Source organism: Pristiophorus japonicus, chromosome 8 (assembly GCF_044704955.1).
Source record: "Pristiophorus japonicus isolate sPriJap1 chromosome 8, sPriJap1.hap1, whole genome shotgun sequence".
In the NCBI taxonomy this organism is placed as follows: Eukaryota; Metazoa; Chordata; class Chondrichthyes; family Pristiophoridae; genus Pristiophorus; species Pristiophorus japonicus.
Window position 1 is genome coordinate 130833000 of NC_091984.1, and position 24533 is coordinate 130857532.

At 46.4% G+C, this 24533-nt stretch overlaps 1 protein-coding gene across 1 annotated transcript in view; it reads left to right on the forward strand.

Moving 5' to 3' along the window:
- Positions 1-24533, forward strand: part of astn1 (astrotactin 1) — a 3463295-nt gene that overhangs the window by 3197425 nt on the left and 241337 nt on the right. The window contains exon 22 of the mRNA XM_070888265.1: positions 16292-16449. Within this exon, the coding sequence (XP_070744366.1) occupies positions 16292-16449 (158 nt within the window). The remainder of the gene's footprint in view (positions 1-16291; positions 16450-24533) is intronic.

The window sequence follows — 24533 nt, forward strand, 5'->3', positions numbered from 1 at the left end:
CTTAGTATGGAGACTATGAGATTTTAAGTGAACTTGTCGCATAGTTTCTTCAAGTTCTGCTGGTTTAAAATCCTGTGTGTGTGTATGCGTGGCAAGAGATTTAAGTTGGTTGTCCTGGTTTTCCAAGATTTGAGTGGGTGGGAGCCGTGGGGAGTGTGAGAACAGGCACAGACCCTGAGCGTTGCACAGCATGTTCTGAATGTGCTGCAGCAGCTTGCAAAACTCCTGGGCAAGGGCGGGGGAAAGGGGGGGTGGTGTGCAAGAGGGGCAAAGTCAGATGGCGCCAAGACGGAGAGCGCAGCAAGCCTCTGAGTGTGGAAGACTGTTAAGACATGGGAGAGAATGAATCACTGTCAGTGGCGAAGCACGGGGTAAGTGGAGAGAGTAGAAGAAGACCCAGAGTGCGGAAAGCGGCTGTCAGGAAGGGCAAGGAAAATGAGAGGTCGGGGTCAGGCGAGAGAGGGATGACAAACTGCATTTTAATAGTGCCGTTAACGGTGCTTCATTGATCGGTACATGCAAGACCAACATCAAGCCAGAAAAGGGGTGTCAAGTGCTTAAAAGAGCAGGGAAGTGAACCTGAGTCTATGGTTGGATCAGCCATAATCATATTGAATGGCGGAGCAGGCTCGAGGGGCCGTATGGCCTACTCTTGCTCCTATGTTCTAGGATAGGAACATAGGAACGGAAGTAAGCCATCGAGCCCCTCGAGCCTGTTCCGCCATTCAATGAGATCATGACTGATCTGCGATCTAACTCCTTATACCCGCCTTTGGCCCATCATCCCTTAATACCTTTAGTTAACCAAAAGCTATCAATCTCCGATTTAAAATTAACAATTGATCCAGCATCAATTGCTGTTTGCGGAAGAGAATTCCAAACTTCTACCACTCTTTTTGTGTACAAGTATTTCTTAATTTCACTCCTGAACGGTCTGGCTCTAATTTTCATACTATGCCCCCGAGTACTGGAATCCCCAACCAACAGGATGACGGAAGAGGTGAGATTTGAGGAAGTTTCTAAAGGAGTGGTGGAGGGGTTTAGGGCCGAATTTCTATTGAATAGGTTCAAGGCGACTAAAGGCTTTGCTGCCTTTGGTGGGGGGAGGGGGGAGTTGTGCAAGTTGTGCAAGAGGTCAGAGTCAGAGGAGAGTGGAGTGGTTGAGAGAGGAATATCATGCTGGAGGAGGTTGCAGAAATAGGAGTGGAGCGATGCCATGGAGGGATTTAATGTCTTTCGTGAGGATCTGAAGTTTGAGGTGTTGGGGTTGTGGAGCCAATGCAGGTCAGCAAGGACAAAATGATGGGTTTGAGGGATTTAGTTTGGGACATGATACATACAGCAGTTTTGGGTGAGTTGGAGCTGATGGAGAGCTAATTATGGGATGTGAATGCTGAGCAGTAACTAAGCACGTTCAGGAGTGAGGGGAGTGGATTTGTGACAATACTGAAAACATTTTGTCTATCACTTACCATAGCATTGCCACCTTTAATTCTGTCACTGTATATACGGGGTTGAAAAACCAGCTTCACTCATTGAGTCCCAGCTTAAGTTGATCGATATAACAGATTTTAATTGGTGTGTGTGTGGCTGACGTCTGAGGGAAGGACGTTCACTTGAGCGCAAGGACCTTGTGGGGTTTCTTCAAATATGTGCTTGATTGGCAGCTTTTGAAAACATTTAAGCTCAGTTGTTCAAATCTGCTTCGTCCCAGACATGAAAGTATTTACCAACCTGTGTTGTTCAGATCAGGGAGTTTATAGCTTTGAAAATAGATACCTGTATAGTCAGGCCAAATAGTTTCTGTAAACAATGAGAACAAGCAAAGAATTACTGCGTAAGGTGTTTCAATGTATTTTACCGCAGCACTATATTATTTTCTATTATATGAGAATCCAAATGAGCTCAGCAACTATTTGAAAATAATGTGTTATTACCTTTACATTTATTCTGAGCACTTCGAGTCTCATTGCCGAGAGCATGCAGAAATCAAGCGTGCAGCGGAAAGAGCATGCGGCAAATCTGTCCCACCCTCCCTTTCCCTCGACTATCTGTCCCACCTGTGGCAGGGACTGGGGCTCTCGTATTGGACTGTTCAGCCACGTAAGGACTCGTTCTAAGAGTGGCAGCAAGTCTTCCTCGATTCCGAGAGACTGCCTATGATGATGATTTATTTTATTACTGTTTGGTAAATTTGTTTGCCCATTAAAACCTACATTAAAGTCGAGTGTAATGTTATTCTGTGGCCTTATGAAGGCAAGGAGGGTCCACGTGCGATAAAACCCAGTAAAATAAACTGAAGTGGGCTCTTTGTATTTGTTAATCCCTAGCCATGCTATGAATTTACCGAGATTATGTGGGCAAATGTAAACACTTGCTCAGGGACACTGGGAGCTAGGGTTTATCCGTAGCAGAGCTAGAAGCTAATGACAAGATTTATTTAAAAAAAAAGTAAAAATGGAGCAGGAATAACCAAGAGAATGCAACAGTGAGCGGGGAGAGGAGGAGCCAGGGAGACTGAGACACTGGTTGAGGGATGTGTAATAGAGCTCCACCTAGTGGACTACTCATGTATCATCATCATCATAGGCGGTCCCATGAACTCGAGGAAGACTTGCTTCCACTCTAAAAGTGAGTTCTTCGGTGACTGAATAGTCCAATACGGGAATCACAGGTGGGACAGACAATTGTTGAAGGAAAGGGTGGGGAGTCTGGTTTTCCGCACACTCCATCCACTGCCTGCGCTTGTTTTCTGCATGCTCTCGGTGCCGAGACTCGAGGTGCTCAGCGCCATCCCGGATGCTCTTCCTCTTAGGGCGGTCTTAGGGCAGGGACTCCCAGGTGTCGGTGGGGATGTTGCACTTTATCAAGGAGGCTTTGAGGGTGTCCTCGTAACATTTCCTCTGCCCACCTTGGGCTCACTTGCCGTGTAGGAGTTCCGAGTAGAGCGTTTGCTTGCATGCGGACAATGTGGCCCGCCCAACGCAACTGGTCCTCCCAGAGTGACAATGCGGATTCGGTCCACTAAGGGGTACAACAGACATGATCTTCACTGCGCGACAACTACGAGAAATGCAGGGAACAGCACCAACCCTTGTACATGGACTTCTTTGACTTCACAAACGCCTTTGACACTGTCAACATGAGGGACTATGGAACGTCCTCCTTCGTTTCGGCTGCCCCCAAAAATTTGGCACCATTCTCCGCCTGCTCCACGATGACATGCAGGCTGTGATCCTGAACAATGGATCCACCACAGACCCAATCCAATTCCAGACCAGGGTCAAGCAGGGCTGCGTCATCGCGCCAAGGCTCTTCTCGATCTTCCTCGCCACAATGCTTCATCTCACTCTCAACAAACTCCCTGCTGGAGTGGAACTAAACTATAGAACCAGTGGGAACCTGTTCAACCTTCGTCGCCTCCAGGCTAGATCCAAGATCGTCCCATCCTCTGTCATCGAACTACAGTACAAGGACGACTACTGATGTAATCCAGCTACTGATGATAAAAGGTCATGTTGCAAGGTCACATGATGACAGTTTTTGTTAAGGAGCCATCTTGTCGGGAGTGTGCTTGAGTAGCTGTATAAAGATGTCAAGGGAATGCGCAGCACGTGCAGGAACGGCCAGGATTGAGAGGGACACAGCCAGCAAGCCCGGCCATACAGGGTGCAGGAGGAGAATGCCTGTGGGAATCCCAGAGTGTCTCCTGTATGGCAAAAGCCCAGAGAGAAACCAACAAAGAGAGAGAGAGAGCAAGATCACCGAGAGCTGTTTAGGGAGAAGGGAGAGCTCTAGGAGCTGCCCAGGGAGGGAGATCAGCCTAGGAGAAAGAGAAGGAGAGATTCTTGGTGAATTGGAAGGAGATCCGCCTGAACAACCCTGCCAAGAATCATTCACTTTCAAGAGAGATAACTGGACCTGGTCCCACAACATTGGGCAATAGCGACTGTCTATGTACTGTCTGTAGCTACAGTCAGCAGGTGCCAAGTGGGCTAGTTTAGGCCTGGAACTGAGTGGCCAGAGGGTGCTGCCTGATATTACCTTGTCACAGATGAACTAAATCAGTAACTGTAAGAGAATCGAGCATCATTTCTAAACTGCCTGTAATTTAATCTATTGGCTCTGATTTCTGTTTCTTTTGTGTCCCATAAGTAGGCATATGTGGGGCGTAACAACTGAAAGGCGGGTATTACATAGAATTTACAGCACAGAAACAGGCCATTCGGCCCAACTGGATGGTGCCAGTGCTTATGCTTCACACAAGCCACCTCCCAGCCTCTGCATCCACCGATCAACATATCCTTCTGTTCCTTTCCCCTTAAATGCATCTATGCTATTTGCTTCAACCAGTCCTAGTCATAGCGAGTTCCACAGCCTAACCACCCTCTGGGTAAAAAAGTTTCTAATGAATTCCCTATGAGTTTTATTCGTGATTATTGTATTTTTTTGGCCCCTAGTTTTGGGCTCCTCCACAAGTGGAAACATTTTCTCTACATCTACTCTATCGAATCCCTTCATAATTTCAAACACCGTTATCAGGTCACCCCTCAGCCTTCACTTTTCGGGCGAAAAGAGCCCCGGCCTGTTTTGAAGTCAATTGCTGTCCGCTGGGCTGGCAGTGGCATTGCTCCAGTTACTGTCAACACCCGAGGTCAGGAAGGGGAACATTCAACCAGGGTTCCCGGTCCTGATCACAATCCAGCGACCCTAGCTGGATGTGTACACTTGTGGGCGCCAAGCATGGACAGCGTATTGTTGGGATGTGCACAAACGCAAGCGTCGTCTGCGTACTGTAATTCAATGGCAGAGGTCGGAATGATCTTGAATATGGATTGGAGGCGATGGAGGTTGAACAGTTTCCCGTTTGTTCTGTAGATTAGCTCCACTCCAGCGGAGAGCTTGTTGAGGGTGAGATGGAGCGTTGCAGCGAGGAAGATTGAAAAGAGTGTTGATGCGATGACACAGCCTTGCTTGACCCCGGTCCGTATATGTATTGGGTCTGTGGTGGATCCGTTGGTCAGGATCATGGTTTGCATGTCATCGTGAAGCAGTTGGAGGATGGTGACAAATTTTTGAGGGCAGCCGAATTTAAGAAGGACATTCCATAATCCTTCATGGCTGACGAAGTCGAAGGCCTTTGTAAGGTCGAACTCCAAACCATCGTTGACACCTTCACTGAAGCGTACGAGAGTCTGGACCTTACATTAAACATCCGTAAGACAAAGGTCCTCTACCAACCTGCCCCCGCCCACATACTACTGCTGCCTGATTATCAAGATCCATGATGAGACCTTGGACAATGTGGACCACTTTCCATATCTTGGGAGCCTACTGTCAACAAGAACAGACATCGAAGATGAAGTCCAACACTGCCTTCAGTGTGCCAATGCAGCCTTTGGCCACCTGAGGAAAAGAGTGTTCGATGACCAGGATCTCAAACCTGGCACCAAGCTCATGATTTACAGAGCAGTAGTGATACCTGCCCTCCTACATGTTTCAGAGACATGGACTGTGCACCGTAGGCACCTCAAAGCACTGGAGAAGTACCACCAACGCTGCCTCCGCAAAATCCTGCAAATTCATTGGCAGGATAGGCGCTCCAATGTCAGTGTTCTCTCTCAGGCCAACATCCCCAGCATCGAAACATTGACCACTGTCGATTAGCTCCGATGGATGGGCATCCGGCACTAGACTCCCAAAACAAGCGCTCTATCAGAGCTCCGACACGGCAAACAGGCCCCAGGAAGGAAGAGAAAATTCTTCAAGGACACCCTGAAAGCCTCCTTGAAAAAAATGCAACATCCCCACCGACTCTTAGGAATCCCTGGCCGAAGACTGCTCAAATTGGAGGAGAAGCATTCAAGAAGGCGCCGAACACTTTGTGTCTCTTCGCCGGGAGCACACGGAAGCCAAGTACAAACAGCGGAAGGAGCTTACGACAAATCAAGCACCCCACCCACCCGTCCCTCCAACCACCGTCTGCCCCACCTGTGACAGAGTGTGTAGATCCCACATTGGTCTCATCAGTCACCTTAAAACTCATTTTAGTGTGGAAGCAAGTCATGCTCGACTCCGGGTGGCTGCCGAAGAAGAAGAGAAGAAGGTGGGCTGTGAAGCCCTTCATGATAAAAATAGCCTGTCTGACAAAGTATTGCATATGTATGATGGCCAGCTGGGTGAGCGGATCGGGAGTTGATTTCTCCACTGTGCCGAGAAAAAGCAGAAAAGAAATAATGCAGTTAGCAATTAAAGCAATTTATGTGAGCGTGGTCATGACCAGAAACACACTTCATTGCTGAGTCAGGGGCAGTGCATTACTCCAACAGTTTGGTGGTAGATTACACTTGAGAATTTAAAATGTTCCCCCAAGACTAGGAGTTCACTTATCTGACACCATTCATTTGTGACTTTGATTTTTAACATAGAAAGTAGTTGCAGGAGTAGGCCATTCGGCCCTCCGAGCCTGTGGCGGTGGCGAGGGGGTGGGGGGTGGGGGGTGGGGGGTGGTAGCCACTTTTCAATAATGCACGATATTGTAACTGAAGTGGTCTCTAGGGTATTGTATTTTAAAATTTTAGATACTTTCCGGCTACGTGACTGCATTAATCACGCAAAGTGCTAGGAGTAGATCAGTAATGGCTGATTTCTGATTTATGGACTGGGGCAAACTGACAGTAATTAAAATGAAAGCATTGCCATAAAGTCATTTTAATTCACTAACATGAGTTCAGTGCAATCTTTAAAGCACTTAATATTTCTTTGTTAAAATAATGATAATCACTCAAAGCAAGACTGCGCTTTGAAGAACATGGATGTAAAGACCATTTTGTTCATCTACTAATAGGGGCCGAGTGACTGGGATGAATGGGAATCACCCTCTAACTAAATGATGGTGATTCTACCACCGGCAAGATTTAGATTTGCTTTTACTTCCAACGCCACTCCTCTTCTTCCTCCTCCCAAATCGAAGTGGGCCTTCCCTCGCGTTGCTTGTCCATGTTCTCCTTTCAGCTCCAGAGAGAGAGAGATGTGCTCAGGCAGCTCCGAGATTGCTCATTGGAGGTCAAAGTGAACTTCCTCCAATATTGGATGCTGGAAAGCGAGTGAGAGCTGATTGACGAACATAAGAACACAAGAAATAGGAGCAGGAGTAGACCATTTGGCCCCTCAAGCCTGCTCCGCCATTCAGTAAGATCATGGCTGATTTGATCTTGGCTTCAACTCCACTTCCCTGCCCACTCCCCATAACCCTTGACTTCCTTATCATACAAAAATCTGTCTATCTCCATCTTAAATATATTCAATGACCCAGCCTCCACAGCTCTCGGGGGTAGAGAATTCCAAAGATTCACGACCCTCTGAGAGAAGAAATTCCTCCTAATTTCCGTTATAAATGGGTGACCCCTTATTCTGAAACTATGCCCCCTAGTCCTAGATTCCCCCACGAGGGGAAACATCCTCTCCGCATCTACCATGTCAAGCTCTCTGAGAATCTTACACATTTCAATAATATTACTTCTCATTTTCTAAACTCCAATGAGTATGGACCCAATTTTCTCAACTTTTCTTCATAAGACAACCCCTTCATCTCAGGATCAACCTCTGAACTGCCTCCAATGCAAGTATATCCCTCCTTAAATTAGGAGACGAAAACTGTACGCAGTATTCCAGGTGTGGTCTCACCAACACCCTGTACAGTTGTAGCAGGACTTCCCTACTTTTATATTCCATCCTCCTTGCAATAAAGGCCAACATTCTATTTGCCTTCCTAATTATTTACTGGACCTGCATGCTAACCTTTTGTATTTCATGTACGAGGAACCCCCAGATCCCTCTGTACCTCAGCATTTTGTGATCGCTTCCCATTTAAATAATAATTTATTTTTTTATTTTTCCTTCCGAAGTGTATAACCTCATATTTTCCCACATTATATTCCATCTGCCAAATTTTTGCTCACTCACTGAGCCTATCTATATCCCTTTGCAGATTCTTTGTGTCCTCCTCACAACTTGCTTTCCCACTTACCTTTGCATCATCAGCAAAGTTGGTTACATTACACTTGATCTCTTCAGCTAAGTCATTAATATAGATTGTAAATAGTTGAGGCCTCAGCACTGATCCCTACGGCACCCCACGAGTTACAGTTTGCCAACCTGAAAATGACCCACTTATCCCGACTCTCTGTTTTCTGTTAGTTATCCAATCCTCTATCCATGCTAATATATTACCCCCCAACCCTGTGAGTTCTTATCTTGTGCAGTAACCTTTTATGTGGTACCTTATCGAATGCCTTCTGGAAATCCAAGTACACCACATCCACCTGTTCCCCCTTATCCACCCTGCTTGTTACATCCTCAAAGAGCTCCAGCAAATTTGTCAAACATGATTCCCCTTTCATATTGACTCCGCTTGATTGTATTATGATTTTCTAAATGTCCTGTTACTGCTTCCTTAATAATGGACTCCAGCATTTTCCAAACAACAGTGCTGTGTCCCCAATACTCCTTCTAAAGAGGGAATCTTGGCTCCCCTCAGTCTGTAATTGTGATGCATGGCCTGGGTCTGGACCGTACAGACCATCAAATTCAAATGATCGCTGGCCAGCGGCGGGGCCTCTCCCGCGGGGCACTTTCACAAGGGGGTCCCTGCCAGACGGTAAGAGGCGTGGCAGGAAAATGAGCAAAGCTGTCCCGGTCACCGCTCCGCTCCTGAGGTAGGGCAATTTCTAAAATGGAGGCCCCTCCACGGAGAGTCGGCGGCCATTCTGTGCCGCCCTGTGGCCGCCGCCCTCCGGTGGTCAGGAGCCTCATCGGGAGGGGCAATTTCGCCCCCGAAGAATCTTGCCAAAAATCTAACTGTTAGGATTAACATCAGATTTACTTGCATTTTCTGGCGGTTTAAATTTTGGGCACTGTTGTTCAGTCAATGAGTACTGATGAAATTGTTAAGAAAAGATAGCTGAGCCCAAACGTGAGCTGAATAAATATGGAAGGATTTGAAATCACAAAGTTTCTAAAGTGTCAGAAAGAGATCATTCCTTGTTCCATCTACTCAGCATTTCTTTGGTTCAAATGAGTTTATTTCCTTGATTTAATTATCTTTTAATGCGAAAGAAATGTTCTCTTCTATTATATAGATTCCCATGCTTGATACAGATGTGTCAGGGTCCGTATCTGCCTTGAAATGTATCATTATATTGCAACATTGGTTTGTCTGTCGCTAATTGTATATCTACATAATTGCAAGGTTTGCATCCAGTGCACAATGTACCTTAAATTGTGAGGGTGGATGGTTCAGTCGGGAAATGCAGCAGCGGCATTTAAATTACTTAGCATTCATACTGCTTAGTGTCCACAGATATTTTAGAAACACAGGCCTCTCTGTCGAGCAAAAAAAGCTTACAGTACAAAAGAAGGGCCTTTGGCCATCATGTGTGTGCTGGCTCTTTGCTAGGGCTGCCCAAAATGAATCCCACTGGCCTGCTCGCTCACCGTAGCCCTGTATCCTCCTCTCCTTCAAATGTTTATCTGCTGCATCCTTAAAAGACGCAGCTGTCTGTACTTCAGTTTACTCCCTGTGGTAAAGCATTCCGTTCTCCAACAATCCTCCGCATAAAGAATGTTCTGCTCACACTTAGAGTGGCAACTTTATATTGATGACCCCTTGTCACTGATTTCCCAACCTGAGACAATAGGCTCTCAATATTCATATTCCTTCCTCATTTTAAAAGCCTCCTTTCACTCATCTCTGCTCCAGTGGAAATAGTTCCAGTATTTCAAGTCTCTCCTCGTAACGCTAGTTTCTTATCCCGCGTATCATCCTGGTGAATTTATGCTGTATGTTGTCTGTCCTTTACATAAGGGAGTGCCCAAAACTGCGCACAGTACTCTCAACTGTGGCCGAGCTTTTGCCTTGAAGAAATTTATCAGAACCTCTCTGAACTTTATATTCTCCATCCTTATTTATAAACCCACAAAAAGCTTTGGCCTTTTCTTAAATGGCCTTGTCGACCTGCATTCTCATTATCAAGCAACTTATGATTTGAAGACCTAGGACTCTTTATTCTTCTGCGGCCTTCAGCATCTTTCCATTGAGCGCTGATCCCCATTTCCTCTCAAAAGGTAGCACCTTCCATACAACATAGCATCTGTCACCCGCCTGTCCATTCTACTAACTTGTGCACAACATAAGAACATAAGAATTAGGAGCAGAAGTAGGCCATTTGGCCCCTCGAGCCAGCTCCGCCACCCTCTGGGGTAGAGAATTCCAAAGATTCACCACCATCTGAGTGAAGAAGTTTCTCCTCATCTCAGTCCGAAATGGCCGACCCCTTATTCTGAGAATGTGACCCCTGGTTCTAGACTCCCCAGCCAGAGGAAACATCCTTCCTGCATCTACCCTGTCAAGCCCTGTAAGAATTTTGTATATTTCAATGAGATCATCTCTCATTCTTCTAAACTCTCGAGAATATAGGCCTAGTCTGCTCAATCTCTCCTCATAGGACAATCCCCAGGATTCATGCCCACCCTCCTGAAGTATTCTGCAGTCCTCCACATAGTTTGGCAAACCATTTACTTTCGTGTCACTGGCATATTCTGATAAGTGCTCACTTATGCCCAGTCCAAACCATATATAGATATTAAGAATGAAAGACCCAACACTGACCCTAGCGTACACCTTTACCAACCCTTCTCCCATCTAAGCAACACCCATTAATCATAACACTTTGTTTCCCAGTGATCAACTAATTTTCTATTCATGCTGCTACATTTCCTCTTATGGCATATGCCTTGTAATAATCTTTTTGTGAGACACCTTATCTAACACCAACTGAAAAGCTATGTACACTATATCTATTGTATTCCCTTTATCTATCCAATTGGTCACTTATTCAATACAACTCTATAAAGTTTGTCAAACATGTTGCCTGCTTTTAATTAGCCCATGCATCTCTAAATGCTCACTAATGTAATCTTGATTTCTGGAATCTCAAGAGTGTGCCCAAACTGACTAATAGTTACCTGATTTATCTTTCTCTCCCTTCTTGAATGGAGGTGTTATATTGATGACCCACCTGACTCCCAGCGCTATATGCATATTTAAGGAAGACTGCAAAATCGTGGTCGAAACCTTCACTATCTTTTCTGCTCCTTCAATAACTTGTGGTACATGCCATCAAGATTTGACGACTTACCCACTTTCTGTTCTGCTCATTTTTTACATTTATCTGTAACAATTTTTCAGTGTCTGCCCCCAGAACACCTACATTCTCATTTCCATAGTTATTTATAAACACCAGCACAAAATACTTCATATCTCCGTCGTACCCTCACAATGAGATTTCTCCCTTCGTCTGGAGCAATCCAACCTTCTTCATTATTCTGTTACTTGTGAAATAATAAAGCCTTTACGATTGCCTTTTTTGTTATTTGCTCGACTTGTCAAATTCCCTTATGCCCTTTTAATCTCCCCACTATACTTTCTCTATTCCTCATGATTTTCTTTAGGAGTGATAGCCCTCGTCTTATCATAGGTCTCCCTTTTAAGCATCAGTTTAGTTTTAATCTCTATTTTGTCTGCAAAACTATCCTTCACTGCAATCCCTTTTTGTATTGTAGGAATATGTCTGTGCTGTATTGGATTCATCGCTTATTTGAAGATTCCCCAATCACTGATCCATTAGCTGTTTGCTAGCTTTTCATCTCAGCTCATTTCTTTCATCTCTCATTGAAGTGTGCCCTTTTCCAGTCCAGCATCTTTATCTTTGAATCTTCATTATCCTTCTCTAGTGTCACATTATCCACTATTTTATGGTCACTGTTTCCCGCTTATTCTCCGACTCTCACATCAGCTGTTAGTCCTGTTTTATTTCCCACAGTTAAATTACGCACTGCTTCTTTCCATTATGGATTACAACAATACTGATCTGGGCAGTGGTCGCAGAGAGATGGGCAGCAGTGGCAAGAATTCATATAGATTCAGTAAAGAGATAGAAATGGTGCCATTTTTAGCGTGCGTTACAGGCCACCAAACAGTGCAGATGATAAGGAGGGGGAATGCATTCTCTAATCGTTCTCCACGAGTTTATAATAATATTTCCATGCTTTATGATGTGGAAGCATTAGTTATTAATCAGTTTTCAGTAAATTTTCATCAGCAACAAAACAAACATCATCCACTCTCAATCATTAGCATATTGATGGAAGGTGTTGCCAACAGTGCTATCAAGCGACACTTACTCACCAACTCCCTTGCTCAGCGATGCTCAGTTTGGGTTCCACCAGGACCACTCAACTCCAGACCTCATTACAGCCATGGTCCAAACATGGACAAATGAGCTGAATTCCAGAGGTGAGGTGAGAGTGACTGCCCTTGACAGCAAGGCATCATTTAACCAAGTGTGGCATCAAGGAGCCTTAGTAAAACTGAAGTCAATGGGAATCAGGGGGGAAAAAAAAAACACTGGTTTGAGTCATACCTAGCATAAAGGAAGATGTTTGTGGTTGTTGGAGGCCAATCATAACAGCCCCAGGACATCGCTGCACGAGTTCCTCAGGGCAATGTCCTAGGCCCAACCACCTTCAGCTGCTTCATTAATGACAATCCCTCCATCATAATATTAGAAGTGGAGATGTTCGCTGGTGTTCAGTTCCATTTGCAATCCCCAGGTGATGAAGCAGTCCATGCCCGCATCCAGCAAGACCTGGACAACATTCAGGCTTCACCAACATCCTGAGGGTCACCATTGACCAGAAACTTAACTGGACCAGCCACATAAACACTGTGGCTACAAGAGCGGGTCAGAGGCTGGGTATTCTGCAACAAGTGACTCACCTCATGACTCCCCAAAGCCTTTCTATGGCACAAGTCAGGAGTGTGATGTAATACTTGCCTGAATGAGTGCAGCTCCAACAACATTCAAAAAGCTCGACACCATCCAGAACAAAGCAGCCCATTTGATTGGCACCCCATCCACCACCTTAAACATTCACTCCCTTCATCACTGGCACACCGTGGCTGCAGTGTGTACCATCTACAAGATGCACTGCAGCAACTCACCAAGGCTTCTTCATCAGCACCTCTCAAATCCGCGGCCTCCACCACCTAGAAGAATAAGGGCAGCAGATGCATGGTAACACCATCACCTCCAAGTTCCCATCCAAGCCTCACACCACCTTCTCAAGAGCAATTAGTGATGAGCAATAAATGCAGACCTTGCCAGTGATGCCCACATCCCATGAATCAATTGAAAAAAGGTTGATTCTGCAAAGTGCAGAGGCGAAATGGAGGCTGGTGATTGGCATGGAACATAAATCAGATATGTAACCACATGCATCCTGTTGTATATGTATATACAGTTACATAAGACCATTGAATGTATCTTTACACTGTATACAATGTACCTGTACCACCAGAGGGTGCAACTGGTGAAGACCTAGAGGTCACCTGCACACCACAGGTAACCAGGTATAAAAGAGAGCTCACCTTACTGTAACCTCATTCAGGAGCTGCAATAAATGGACTAAGGTCACAACAGTTCAAGTGCAATCCCTTACCGCGTGGAATCATTTCTAGAGTGCTTACAGACATTACACATCCAACTCGCTGCTTGCAGTGTTTCCTGCACACTTTATCAGGAGGCACAATGAGGCCACACTGCAGAAATGCACATACCATATTTAGATACTGTTTTTATTTAAAAGGAGGCTCATAGCTAAATTTCACAGCTTTGGGCATCTTTCTGCCCCCTGTCTGCACCTTACCCATATATAATGAATGCAGGACTGTTAAATGGACAAAGTCCACATTCGAGTGCTTCTAAAATCAAGGTTGCTGTCGTTTCAGTTATTGTAGAAGACCAATCAGATTTGGACCCCTGCCGCAGCACTAATAACAGTAACAAATGGCATCCTCTGTGACAGTGACCTTGCTACATTTCCTCCCCACCCCTCCTATTCCTCCTGAACCTCTCGGCAGCATTTGACACAGTTGACCACATCCTCCTCCACCAACGCCGCTGCTCGGTTGTCCAGCTCCGGCAGAGTGCCTTCGCTTGGTTCCATTCTTACCCATCTAACCATACTGGAGCAATGGCTCCACTTCCCACCCTGCACCGTTTTCTCTAGAGTCCCCCATGGATCTGTCCTTGGCACCTCCTCTTCCTCACCTATATATGACGACATCATCTGCAGACTTGGGGTCGACTTCCACATGTACATTGTCGACCTCCAGCTGTACCTCTCCACCACTCCAGTACCTCTGCTGTTAGACAACCCGTCCAGACCTCAGCCCCTGCCGCAAACTGCGTGGCCCTCACCACCGATTCCATCCTCCTCCCCAGCCACACTCTCAGGTTGAACCAAACTGTTTCCAACCCCAGAATCTTATTAGATCCTGACCTGAGCTTCTGACCCCATATCTTCTCCATCACAGGGACTGCCTACATTCCCCTCCATAGCATCCCCCTTCTCCACTTCACCTCAGTGAAACATGCCTTTGTTACCCGAAACTCAACTGTTCCAGTGTGTCCTGAGCTAGCTCCAAATCCTCCATGCTCTCTAAACTTCAGCTCATGCAAAGCTCTGCTGCCCATATCTTACCTGTTATATATACAGACTATAGATATACTCTCTGTGCAGTCACTGTATAGTTGCATAAGATGGAGACTTGTTTACCTGATGTACTATCACTAAGGTTTACACTGTGTATATACTATGCTGGCACCACTAGAGGGTGCAAGTGGTGGAGACCAGGGTTTCCTGCCCTGGTGGCAGGGGCTGTATAAAAGGGGAGCCACCATGCGGCTGCCTCATTCTGGAGTTACAAATAAAGGACCAAGGTCACTACAGTTTGAGTACAACACATTGCCTTGTGGAGTCATTCATAAGTACATCACAGACATAGTACTACCCTACACCAGGTTCCGCTCAAACAGTACTCCTATATTTACAAACTGACACTCCCCCGTACCTCAAAATTCAAATTCTCATCCTTATATTTAATTCCCTGCATGATCATTCCCCACTCTGTTTCCTCTTCCTGTTTCTAAATTGTCACACTGCTTGTCCGATATCCAGTACTGGATGAGCATAAATTTCCTTTAACTAAATAGTGGGAAAACTGAAGCCATTGTAGTTCCCGCCACAAACTCCGTCCTCTAGCCTCCGACTCCATCCCTCTCCCTCGCAACTGTCTGAGGCTGAATCAGATTGATCGCATGCTTGGTGTCATATTTAACCCTGAGCTGAGCTTCCGACCACATATCCATACCATCACTAAGACCACCGACTTATATCCTTGTAACATCACCCAACTCTGCCCCTGCCTCAGCTCATCTGTTGCTGAAGCCCTCATCCATGCCTTTCCCACCTCTGGACGTGACTATTCCAACATGCTCCCAGCCTCCTTAAATTCGAGGTTATCTAAAACTCAGCTGCCCATGCCCTAACTCACCCATCACCCCTGCGCTCGCTGATCTATATTAGCTCCTGGATAAGCATCGCCTCGATTTTAAAACTCTCACCCTTGTTTTCAAACCCCTCCAGAGCCTTGCCCCTCCCTATTTCTCTAACCTCCTCCACCCCTACAACCCTCCGAGATAATTGCATTCCTCCAATTCTGGCCTGTTCAACATCCCCGATTTTAATTGCTCCACCATTGGTGGCCATGCCTTCAGCTGCCAAGGCCCTAAGCTCTTGAATTCCTCACTAAATCTCTCCTCCCCTCGACCTGTTTCCTGCTTTAAGATGCTCTTTAAAGTCTCACTCTTTGACCAAGCTTTTGGTCATCTGCTCTAATATCTCCTTATGTGACTCGGTGTCAAATTTTGTTTGATAACACTCCTGTGACATGCTTTGGGATGTTTTACTACATTAAAGGCGCTATATAAATACAAGTTGTTGTTCAATCCCACCCACCACCTCAGTGATCTCAGTGTTCCTTCAATTCTGTCCTCTTGGGCATCCCTCCCTCTCTTCACCCCACCCTTGTTGAGTATGCCATCAGATGCCTTGGCCCCACCTCTGGAATTCCCTCTTAAACATATATGCCTCATCACCTCCTTCTCCTCCTTTAAGACACTCCTTCCTATCAACCTCTTTTGTTGGAACTATATGAATGCGAAAGGACCCCAAATTGGTTGCTGCCCAGGGCCCCAAGAATTCTTAATCCTGATCTGACTAATGAACTGATATTACAATATTGCAGTAGTATATATTATCCCTCATTGTGTGTTTATTCCCTATTCGTTAACTGTCACTTCATGTATTCTCTATTTCCTTTCTCCAGATTGAGGTTGTCGCCTGCCCACGAGCCAAGTAGCTCATTGGTGGTTTTAGAGTGGGACCACACAGAACCTGCAATTGGAGTGAAGATTGTGGACTACCTGATCAGCTTGGAAAGGGTCACCATCACCGATCGGGCGGAAATGTCCAAGGTGGAGACCGGTGAGTGTGGTCCAAATTTGGCCAGAAGGGTTGTCGATGGAGAGAGGTGAGCGTGGTGTAGGTTTGCCCATTGATCAGAAGGGCTGATGATGGAGAGGGATGAGAGTTGTTGTGTAAAGGTAGCCTGGATTCGAAATGTATCCCCGAGGAATTTGCAAAGAAGGCTTGACTTTCCTATTTATACTGTTACCGACAAAACAGTTTGAGAAGAAGTAAATTCACTGGGATGAATGAGCAGTTAAAATACTTGTTCAGGAAAGAACTTGTACTAGAAATGACAAAGTGGTCTTAAAATTTAAAGACAAGTGGGGGAGGGGGGTGGGGGGGTGGCGGTGGGCGAAATTCCCATGTTGTGAGACTCTGGGGGGGCGCTAATGGGGCGTGATAGTGTGTGGAGGGGGGTGGTGCCACCGGCTCCCGTGAAATTGTTAGTGGAGGCACGAATCCAGTAGCCCCCGTGCCCCGCTGGTAGCGTCCCGGGCTGCTGCACCTCTGGTGATGACGTCATGCCGTGCGCGGCGACCTCGTTCCGCCCCACGACGGAAATTGGGCCACTGCGGGCGATGTCAGCACCAGCCCCGAGGGGCGCGAACCAGGCCGCACACCTGTGGAGGTCAAAGGTGAGGTGCACCACACCGCGCGTCGCCATTCTTTTTTTTCCTCGATTCACCGCTCGGGCCGTTGTCCAATGCTTTTGCGGGGTCCGGGCCGCGATCGTGCAGCGCGGCGCTCCGTTTTGTTGGACTGTGGCCCATGGCACCCAGCATCCCTGGTGGCCCAGTGGAGGCTCCACTTCCTGTGAGGGGCCGTCACCCTAATTTCACTTCCAGGGTGGGACTTTTGTGCCAGGCGACAGTCAATTTTAGCCCCCATGCTTTGGGCATTGAATAGTCCTTATTTAAATAAAATCAATATTGCCAGCAATTTGCTGTATGATAGACAGTCGAGTTTTGCTTAGTTGCTAATTTGACAGTTCTGAATACGTTCAAATTTAACTCAGATTCTGACCTTCCAAGTGAAATATACTAAGGTTTGGCTCAGTTACTGACATATCTGCATGCTAAAGAATTCAGACTTTGTCGGCTTATTAACCAGTCTGGATTTAAATAAGTTCAAATATGGTTCAGCTTACGGACTCTCTGGGTTTAAGTATGTGGATTTAGCTCAGTTATTGACCAGCCCGCCAATACACTTCGATTTTGAGGCTGTATTTATGCTGTAGCCCTTGAGGAAGCTAAATTTGTTGGAGATGATGAACTTAAGAATCAGAAAATGTAATTGAAAAAAAATCGACAGTAACTTTGAGTAGTATTCACCAAGTCTTCAGACTTTGTTTCTTGGTTGCTGCTGCTTCTGCCCTGATTCAGCCAATTGAAGAAATTGTAGACCATGTGCTGTAACTCACTGTTCATCTACAGTGGATCAAGAGCCATTCTGGCTCATTGTAACATGCTTTGGACCGATAACATTACAACAGTGTTTTATGTTAATGGTACCTGATTTTGTTGATGGCGGAATCAAGTCTTCATGTATCTACAATAATTTGTCAATAATTCCTCCGATTATGTGGAGCTTTAATGGGATGAATAAAATCTTCTCAAAAGGTAGAATTTGTCATCATCATCATCAGAGGCAGTCCCTCGGAATCGAGGAAGATTTGCTTCCACTCTAAACATTATTCCTTAGGTGGCTGAACAGTCCAATATGAGAGCTACAGTCCCTGTCACAGGTGGGACAGATCGTCGTTGAGGGAATGGGTGGGGAGTCTGGTTTGCCGCATGCTCCTTCCGCTGTCTACGCTTGAGTTCTGCATGCTCTCAGCGATGAGACTCGAGGTGCTCAGCACCCTCCTGGATGCACTTCCTCCTCTTAGGGTGGTCTTTGGCCAGGGACTCCCAGGTGTCAGTGGATATGTTGCACTTTATCAGGGAGGCTTTAGGGTGTCCTTGTAACGTTTCCCCTGCCCACCTTTGGCTTGCCATGAAGGAGTTACGAGTAGAGCGCTTGCCTTGGAAGTCTCGTGTCTGACATGCGGACAATGTGGCCTGCCCAGCGGAGCTGATCAAGTGTGGCCAGTACAGTAGTTGAATTTGTAAAGCATTTCTGAAGGATCTTTGCTACGTGAGAAGAAGCATTTCTGAATGTACTCATTGTGTACAGAATGTCTTGTGATTGTTGACCAGTGTACTTATCCACATGTGCAGGGCAATAGCTAAAGGTGGCTAGCCTATGGCAAACCGGAATTAATTTGCAGATGTACTTCGGCCCTTGTGCCAACTCACTGGTTACATGCACTGTCGTGCCAAGCTGTACAAACCAAGAGGACTGCAGCTTAGATCCGTGGGCTTGTTAAGTTAACTGATCTCAGTTGGAGAAACTCCATGGAGGGGTTTTGGGGGGATGGGGATTGGTTTTGGGAGGGTTTGGAGAACAGCAGGGTTTCTCTTCCTGACCACTGCCCTCTGCGAGAAAGTGCATTTGTTTAGACACTGACTGAGGGCAGGGTGTGGCGTGCCTGTGATGCCCCCACAGTCTAATAGCCTGCTCATGCACACCGTCCAGGACCATGAAGAATGGGCATTGGGATGAGATACCAGAGATCTGCTAAGTACCGGCGGAACTAAGATCGAGTGAAGAGAGGAAAGAAAACAAGGCCGGGGGACCAAAAGTTTGATCAAGATCCGTACGCCAGTAAGTTATGGACCGGGTACCTCAGCAGAGGGGGTGAGTACCAGATACTGTTGCCTTCACTGCAGAGATTGGCTGCGGATCTTGTGAGTTATGGAGTCGCGCATAGTTATCTTTCAAAGGTCAACAGGATTACAATAAAGGGAATATTATGCCATCAGAAGTGTGCAAATGGGTCTATTTCCTCTTGAGAAGTCCAATGTGTAAGAAGAGCCCTAATCCTAGCATTCTAGATCAGCCCTGATCTTATTGAATGGTGATGCAGGCTCGAAGGGCCGAATGGCCAACTCCTGCATCTATTTTCTATGTTTCTATGTTTCTATGGCCCACTCCTGCATCCATTTCCACACATTCACTCTTAGTATCACCTCCACGCTACAGTATTCAGCATCATCTTCAGTGGTGAAGACTGATTTCTGGATGTGTCTGTGGACTGGACCATGCTGTCTAGGTGGTTATGAATTCAAAGCACTGCTAGTAGTGTGTTTCCCCCACAGTTGGCCAGCTTTGGGCCAACTCCCATGCTGGTTCAGTGTGTCAGCTCCTATGATGCTCTGGGACACATGGGGACTCTGAGCTGTGGCTCAGTGGGTAGTGCTCTCTCCTCTGAGTCAGAAGGTTGTGGGTTCAAGTCCCACTCTAGGGACTTGAGTACAAAAACTCTAGGTTGACACTCCAGTGCTGAGGGAGCACTGCACTGTCGGAGATGTCGTCTTTCAGATGGGAAGTTGAACCGAGGCCCCAACTGCTCTCTCAAGTGGACGGAAAAGATCCCACGGCACTATTTCGAGGAAGAGCAGGGGAGTTAGCCTGGTATCCTGGCCAATATTTACCCTCAATTAACATACAAAAAAAAATCATCTGCTCATTATCATCATCATAGGCGGTCCTCGAACGAGGATGACTTGCTTCCACAAGAGTTCACAGATGTTTCAATGAAGGACCCGATAGTTCAATGCTGAACTCCAATTGAGGGGTGTAAGGTGCCTGTGCATGGATTTTTTTAACGTATGGTGACCATTGCACATCAGCCACACACGGGCTCGACAGAGCTAGGTCTGTATCTAGTGGCAAGAGTTAACCAGGACGATGGGAGACCTGCTCTGCTGCACGGAACTAGTGCGCACACATATCGCAGTGTGGGCAGGCCCATGCTGCCCCTGGGACCACGGCTCTTCTGGGCCGCCCCGACCTGTGTGAGAACACCACCGCAGGTCGGGGCTATAAATAGAGTTGGAGCGTCGGGCCCTGGAACATCGGTTCATTAACACATTGCTGTTTGTGGGAATTTGCTGTGTGCAAATGGGGGGAGGGAGGGGTTGAGTAGTAAGAGAAAATGAAAATGGGGATGTTTGGAATACACTCACTGAATCGCTGTGGATGTCTGAAGGTTTGCAGGCACTTTCTGCAAGTAACGTAGAGCACCAGAGCTGGCCTCTTACACTGTCATCTCCTGACGATGACTGCATGTGTTTCTGAGCAGACATAGTAATGGATGGTTGCTTTACCCAATCAATAATTTTTTCTTAACAACTTAATGAAATTCCTGTAATGCCATTTTATTTCTTTTTATTGCACGCGCTGTTCAAAGTTATGCTTCCAATGAGTGCTGTAAGAACAGGGAACCAGCAAAATCCAACAATAATTGCTGTTGATTTGACCGAGTGCCATTTGTCAATCCCAGAAACAGCCTTGACTACAGCTGAAACCTACTTGGTGCTCATTAATGCTGCAACCTATGCGTTAGATTCAAACCAGTCAGATTCTGTTAGATTTCAGTTCATTTCAAACATGCAATTGAAAATAAGATGACTCAAGAGAAGGAACAGCTGTTTTATATGGTTTTAACATTTTGGAAAAAAAAATTTTTTTTTTCAAGATTAGAGATGAAAGAAGCATTTGAAGCTTAAAAGGGGAAGGATGCTAAGCGTTTAGCAGTCAGAGTCCTCCCTCATTGTCTATTTAAAACTATTGATAAAATTATGCCAATTATATTTTTTAAATGGTCATTGGAGAGCAAGCATATTAGCTCTCCTTGCTTCCAGGTCACTTCAATTAATGTGTGGAAAGAAAGAAAGACTTGCATTTATATAGCGCCTTTCATGGCCACCGAACGTCTCAAAGTGCTTTACAGCCAATGAAATACTTTTGGAGTGTAGTTACTGTTGTAATGTGGGAAACACGGCAGTTAATTTGCGTACAGCAAGCTCCCACAAACAGCAATGTGATCATGACCAGACAATCTGTTCTTTAGTGATGTTGATTGAGGGATAAATATTGGCCAGGACACCGGGGATAACTCCCTCTCTCTTCTTCGAAATAGTGCCATGGGATCTTTTCTGTCCACTTGAGAGAGCAGACGGGACCTCGGTTTAACGTCTCATCATAAAGGCGGCACCTCCGATAGTGCGGTGCTCCCTCAGCACTGCATTGGAGTGTCAACCTCAATTTTTTTTTGTACTCAAGTCCCTGGAGTGGGACTTGAACCCACAATCTTCTGACTCAGAGGTGAGAGCACTGCCCACTGAGCCACAGCTCAGGGTACCCATGTGTCCCATAGCATCATGGGAGCTGACACACTGAACCAGCATGAGAGTTGGCCCAAAGCTGGCCAACTGTGGGGGAAACACACTACTAGCGGTGCTTTGAAAATATAAACGGAGTCTTTAAAGACAATGAAGGAGTGTTGAAATTAGTTCTACACCCTGTTCGACTTCCTCTTTCCCCCACGGGGACTGGAGCTGATATCTGAACAAGGATGGGAAGAATACTGAGAGACACCTGTTGTTGTCGAGCCCAGCGAGCACTGTATGTGAACTCCTTCAAAAGGGAAAAAATGATGCAGATGGCTCAGGGAGACCGGTTCGCACTGTTGCAGAATCTAAATAGCATGTCTGAACCAATAGAAAATTCTGCCAGAAAAGAAAACTAACAAAGGTCGGAAATCTGAAATATACCCAGAATATGGTGCGAATACACAGCAAAGAGAAGACCAGTTGACATTTCAAGCACAGTCCTTTCGTCGGAACGGAAAGATAAGAAAACCTGAAATAGCATTGAAGCATTGGAAAAACAAAGTGATGGGATGAAGGTTAAGGAGCAGGCAAGTTATTTTGTACATCAGCTGCCCCCCTTCCCCCTCCCATTTATCCTACAAATACCATAACATCGTCCACCAGAGAGGTGACTCGCAGATTTACACCTCCAATTTACTATATGATGAACTCCTGGTTTCAGTTATTGTGATCCTCCCAAGCAGGGGAAGTTTGGAACTGAAACCAGATGCATTAGTCACCATTGATCACTTGGATATGTCTTCCAGTCGCTTGCTGTTTGAGATTAATTGGCTGATTCTGAAAGTAGGTCTCAAGTCCAGGCTCTCGGGTATTAAAGGCGTATGGCAGGGGAAAGGAAACTATGGAGAAAAGCAATTAATGTATGAGGGAATGTTGTCTCTTTTTTCTGATTTCTCTCTCCTTTATTTCTTCAACTCTATCTTACTTGCTATTTTCTTCATTTGCCTTTGCTATTACTCTCTTTACATATATTATTTTTATTTTCTCTTTCACCTCCTCCCCCACTCTTTCCTTTCCCCCTTTCTTTGTTGTCTTCCTCAATTTCCGCTCCTCCCTCCTCCCCAGTTGTCTCCCCATTTACTCTCCGCCTCTCTTTCCTATGCCCTCCACAGCTCTTTACCATTCACCCCCCCCATCCCCCCCCCCACCCAGCCCATTTCATAAATACGTAAGAAATAGGAGCAGGAGTAGGCCATTCAGCCCTTTGAGCCTGCTCCGCCATTTCATCATCATCATAGGCAGTACCTCAAAATCGAGGAAGATTTGCTTCCACTCTAAATGTGAGTTTTCAGGTGACTGTACAGTCCAATATGGGAATTACAGTCTCTGTCAGACAGTCATTGAAGGAAAGGGTGGGTGGGGAGTCTGGTTTGCCACACGCTCCTTCCGCTGCCTGCGCTTGCTTTCTGCATGCTCTCGGCTTCGAGGCTTGAGGTGCTCAGCGCCCTCCCGGATGCACTTCCTCTACTTAGGGCGGTCTTTGGCCAGCGACTCCCAGGTGTCGGTGGGGATGTCGCACTTTATCAAGGAGGCTTTGAGGGTGTAAAGTCCTTACACAATATCACAAATCCACACGAGGCACATTCTATGGACAAGATCACTCTGTGACCTGCACATTTATTCACAGGACCAAGAAGTGATGACCCTGTGTGGGACCTCCCTTTATATACCTGAATGACCAGGTGAGGAGTGTCTCCCACAAGTTCACCCCCTGTGGTCAATGTGTACATTTCTAAAGGATATACAGTATTGCAGTGTTGTTACATGAAGGTTACATACATTACATCACCTCCCCCCCCCAATGTCTTATTGGGATCACAGGTTAAGTCTTTCGGGTGGTCTGCGCTCCCTCGTGGAGCGCCGCAGTTGGGGTTCTGGTTGTTGAGCCTTGGTATGCGTGTCTGTCCCCTGTGGTGATTCCGGCCTGTCCGGGCTGACCGCAGGGACTGTGCATGCTGCTGATTGTTCTTGTTGCTCGTTCACTGGCGGTGGGGTGAATACCATCTCATGATCTTCCTCAGGTTCCTCAGAGTCCATGCTGAACCTTTTTTTTACTTGGTCCAGATACTTGCGGCATATCTGCCCATTGTTAAGTTTAACCACGATGACCCTATTCCCCTCTTTGTCTATTACAGTACCTTTGGGCCCCAAAGCGTGATTGAGAACAAATACAGGGTCACCAATTTCTATACATCTCCCCCTTGAATTACAGTCATGGTACTCATTTTGGGACTGGCGCTTGCCTTCAACAATGTCGGACAAGACAAGATGAATGAGGGACAGCCGAGTTTTGAGTGTACGTTTCATAAGGAGCTCTGCAGGCGGGACCCCCATGAGCGAGTGCGGTCAGGACCTATAGGCCAGCAGGAGGTGCGATAGGCAGCATTGAAGGGAGGGACCTTGAATCCTGAGCATGCCTTATTTTATGATTTGGACCGCATGTTCCGCCTGGCCATTGGAGGCCGGCTTGAACGGTGCTGTCCTGACATGGTTGATGCCATTAACCCACATGAACTCCCGGAATTTGTAGCTAGTGAAACATGGGCCATTATCGCTAACAAGGATGTCCGGCAAACCGTGGGTCGCAAAGACCGCACGTAGACTCTCCACAGTGGTGGATGTCGTGCACGAATTCAAAATGATGCACTCGATCCATTTCGAATACGCATCAACCACGATGAGAAACATTTTCCCCATGAATGGACCCGCGTAGTCTACGTGAATGCGTGACCATGGCCTGGTGGGCCAGGGCCATGGGCTGAGCGGGGCCTCCCTGGGGGCATTTCCCAGCTGAGCACATGTCGTGCACCTGCGAACACA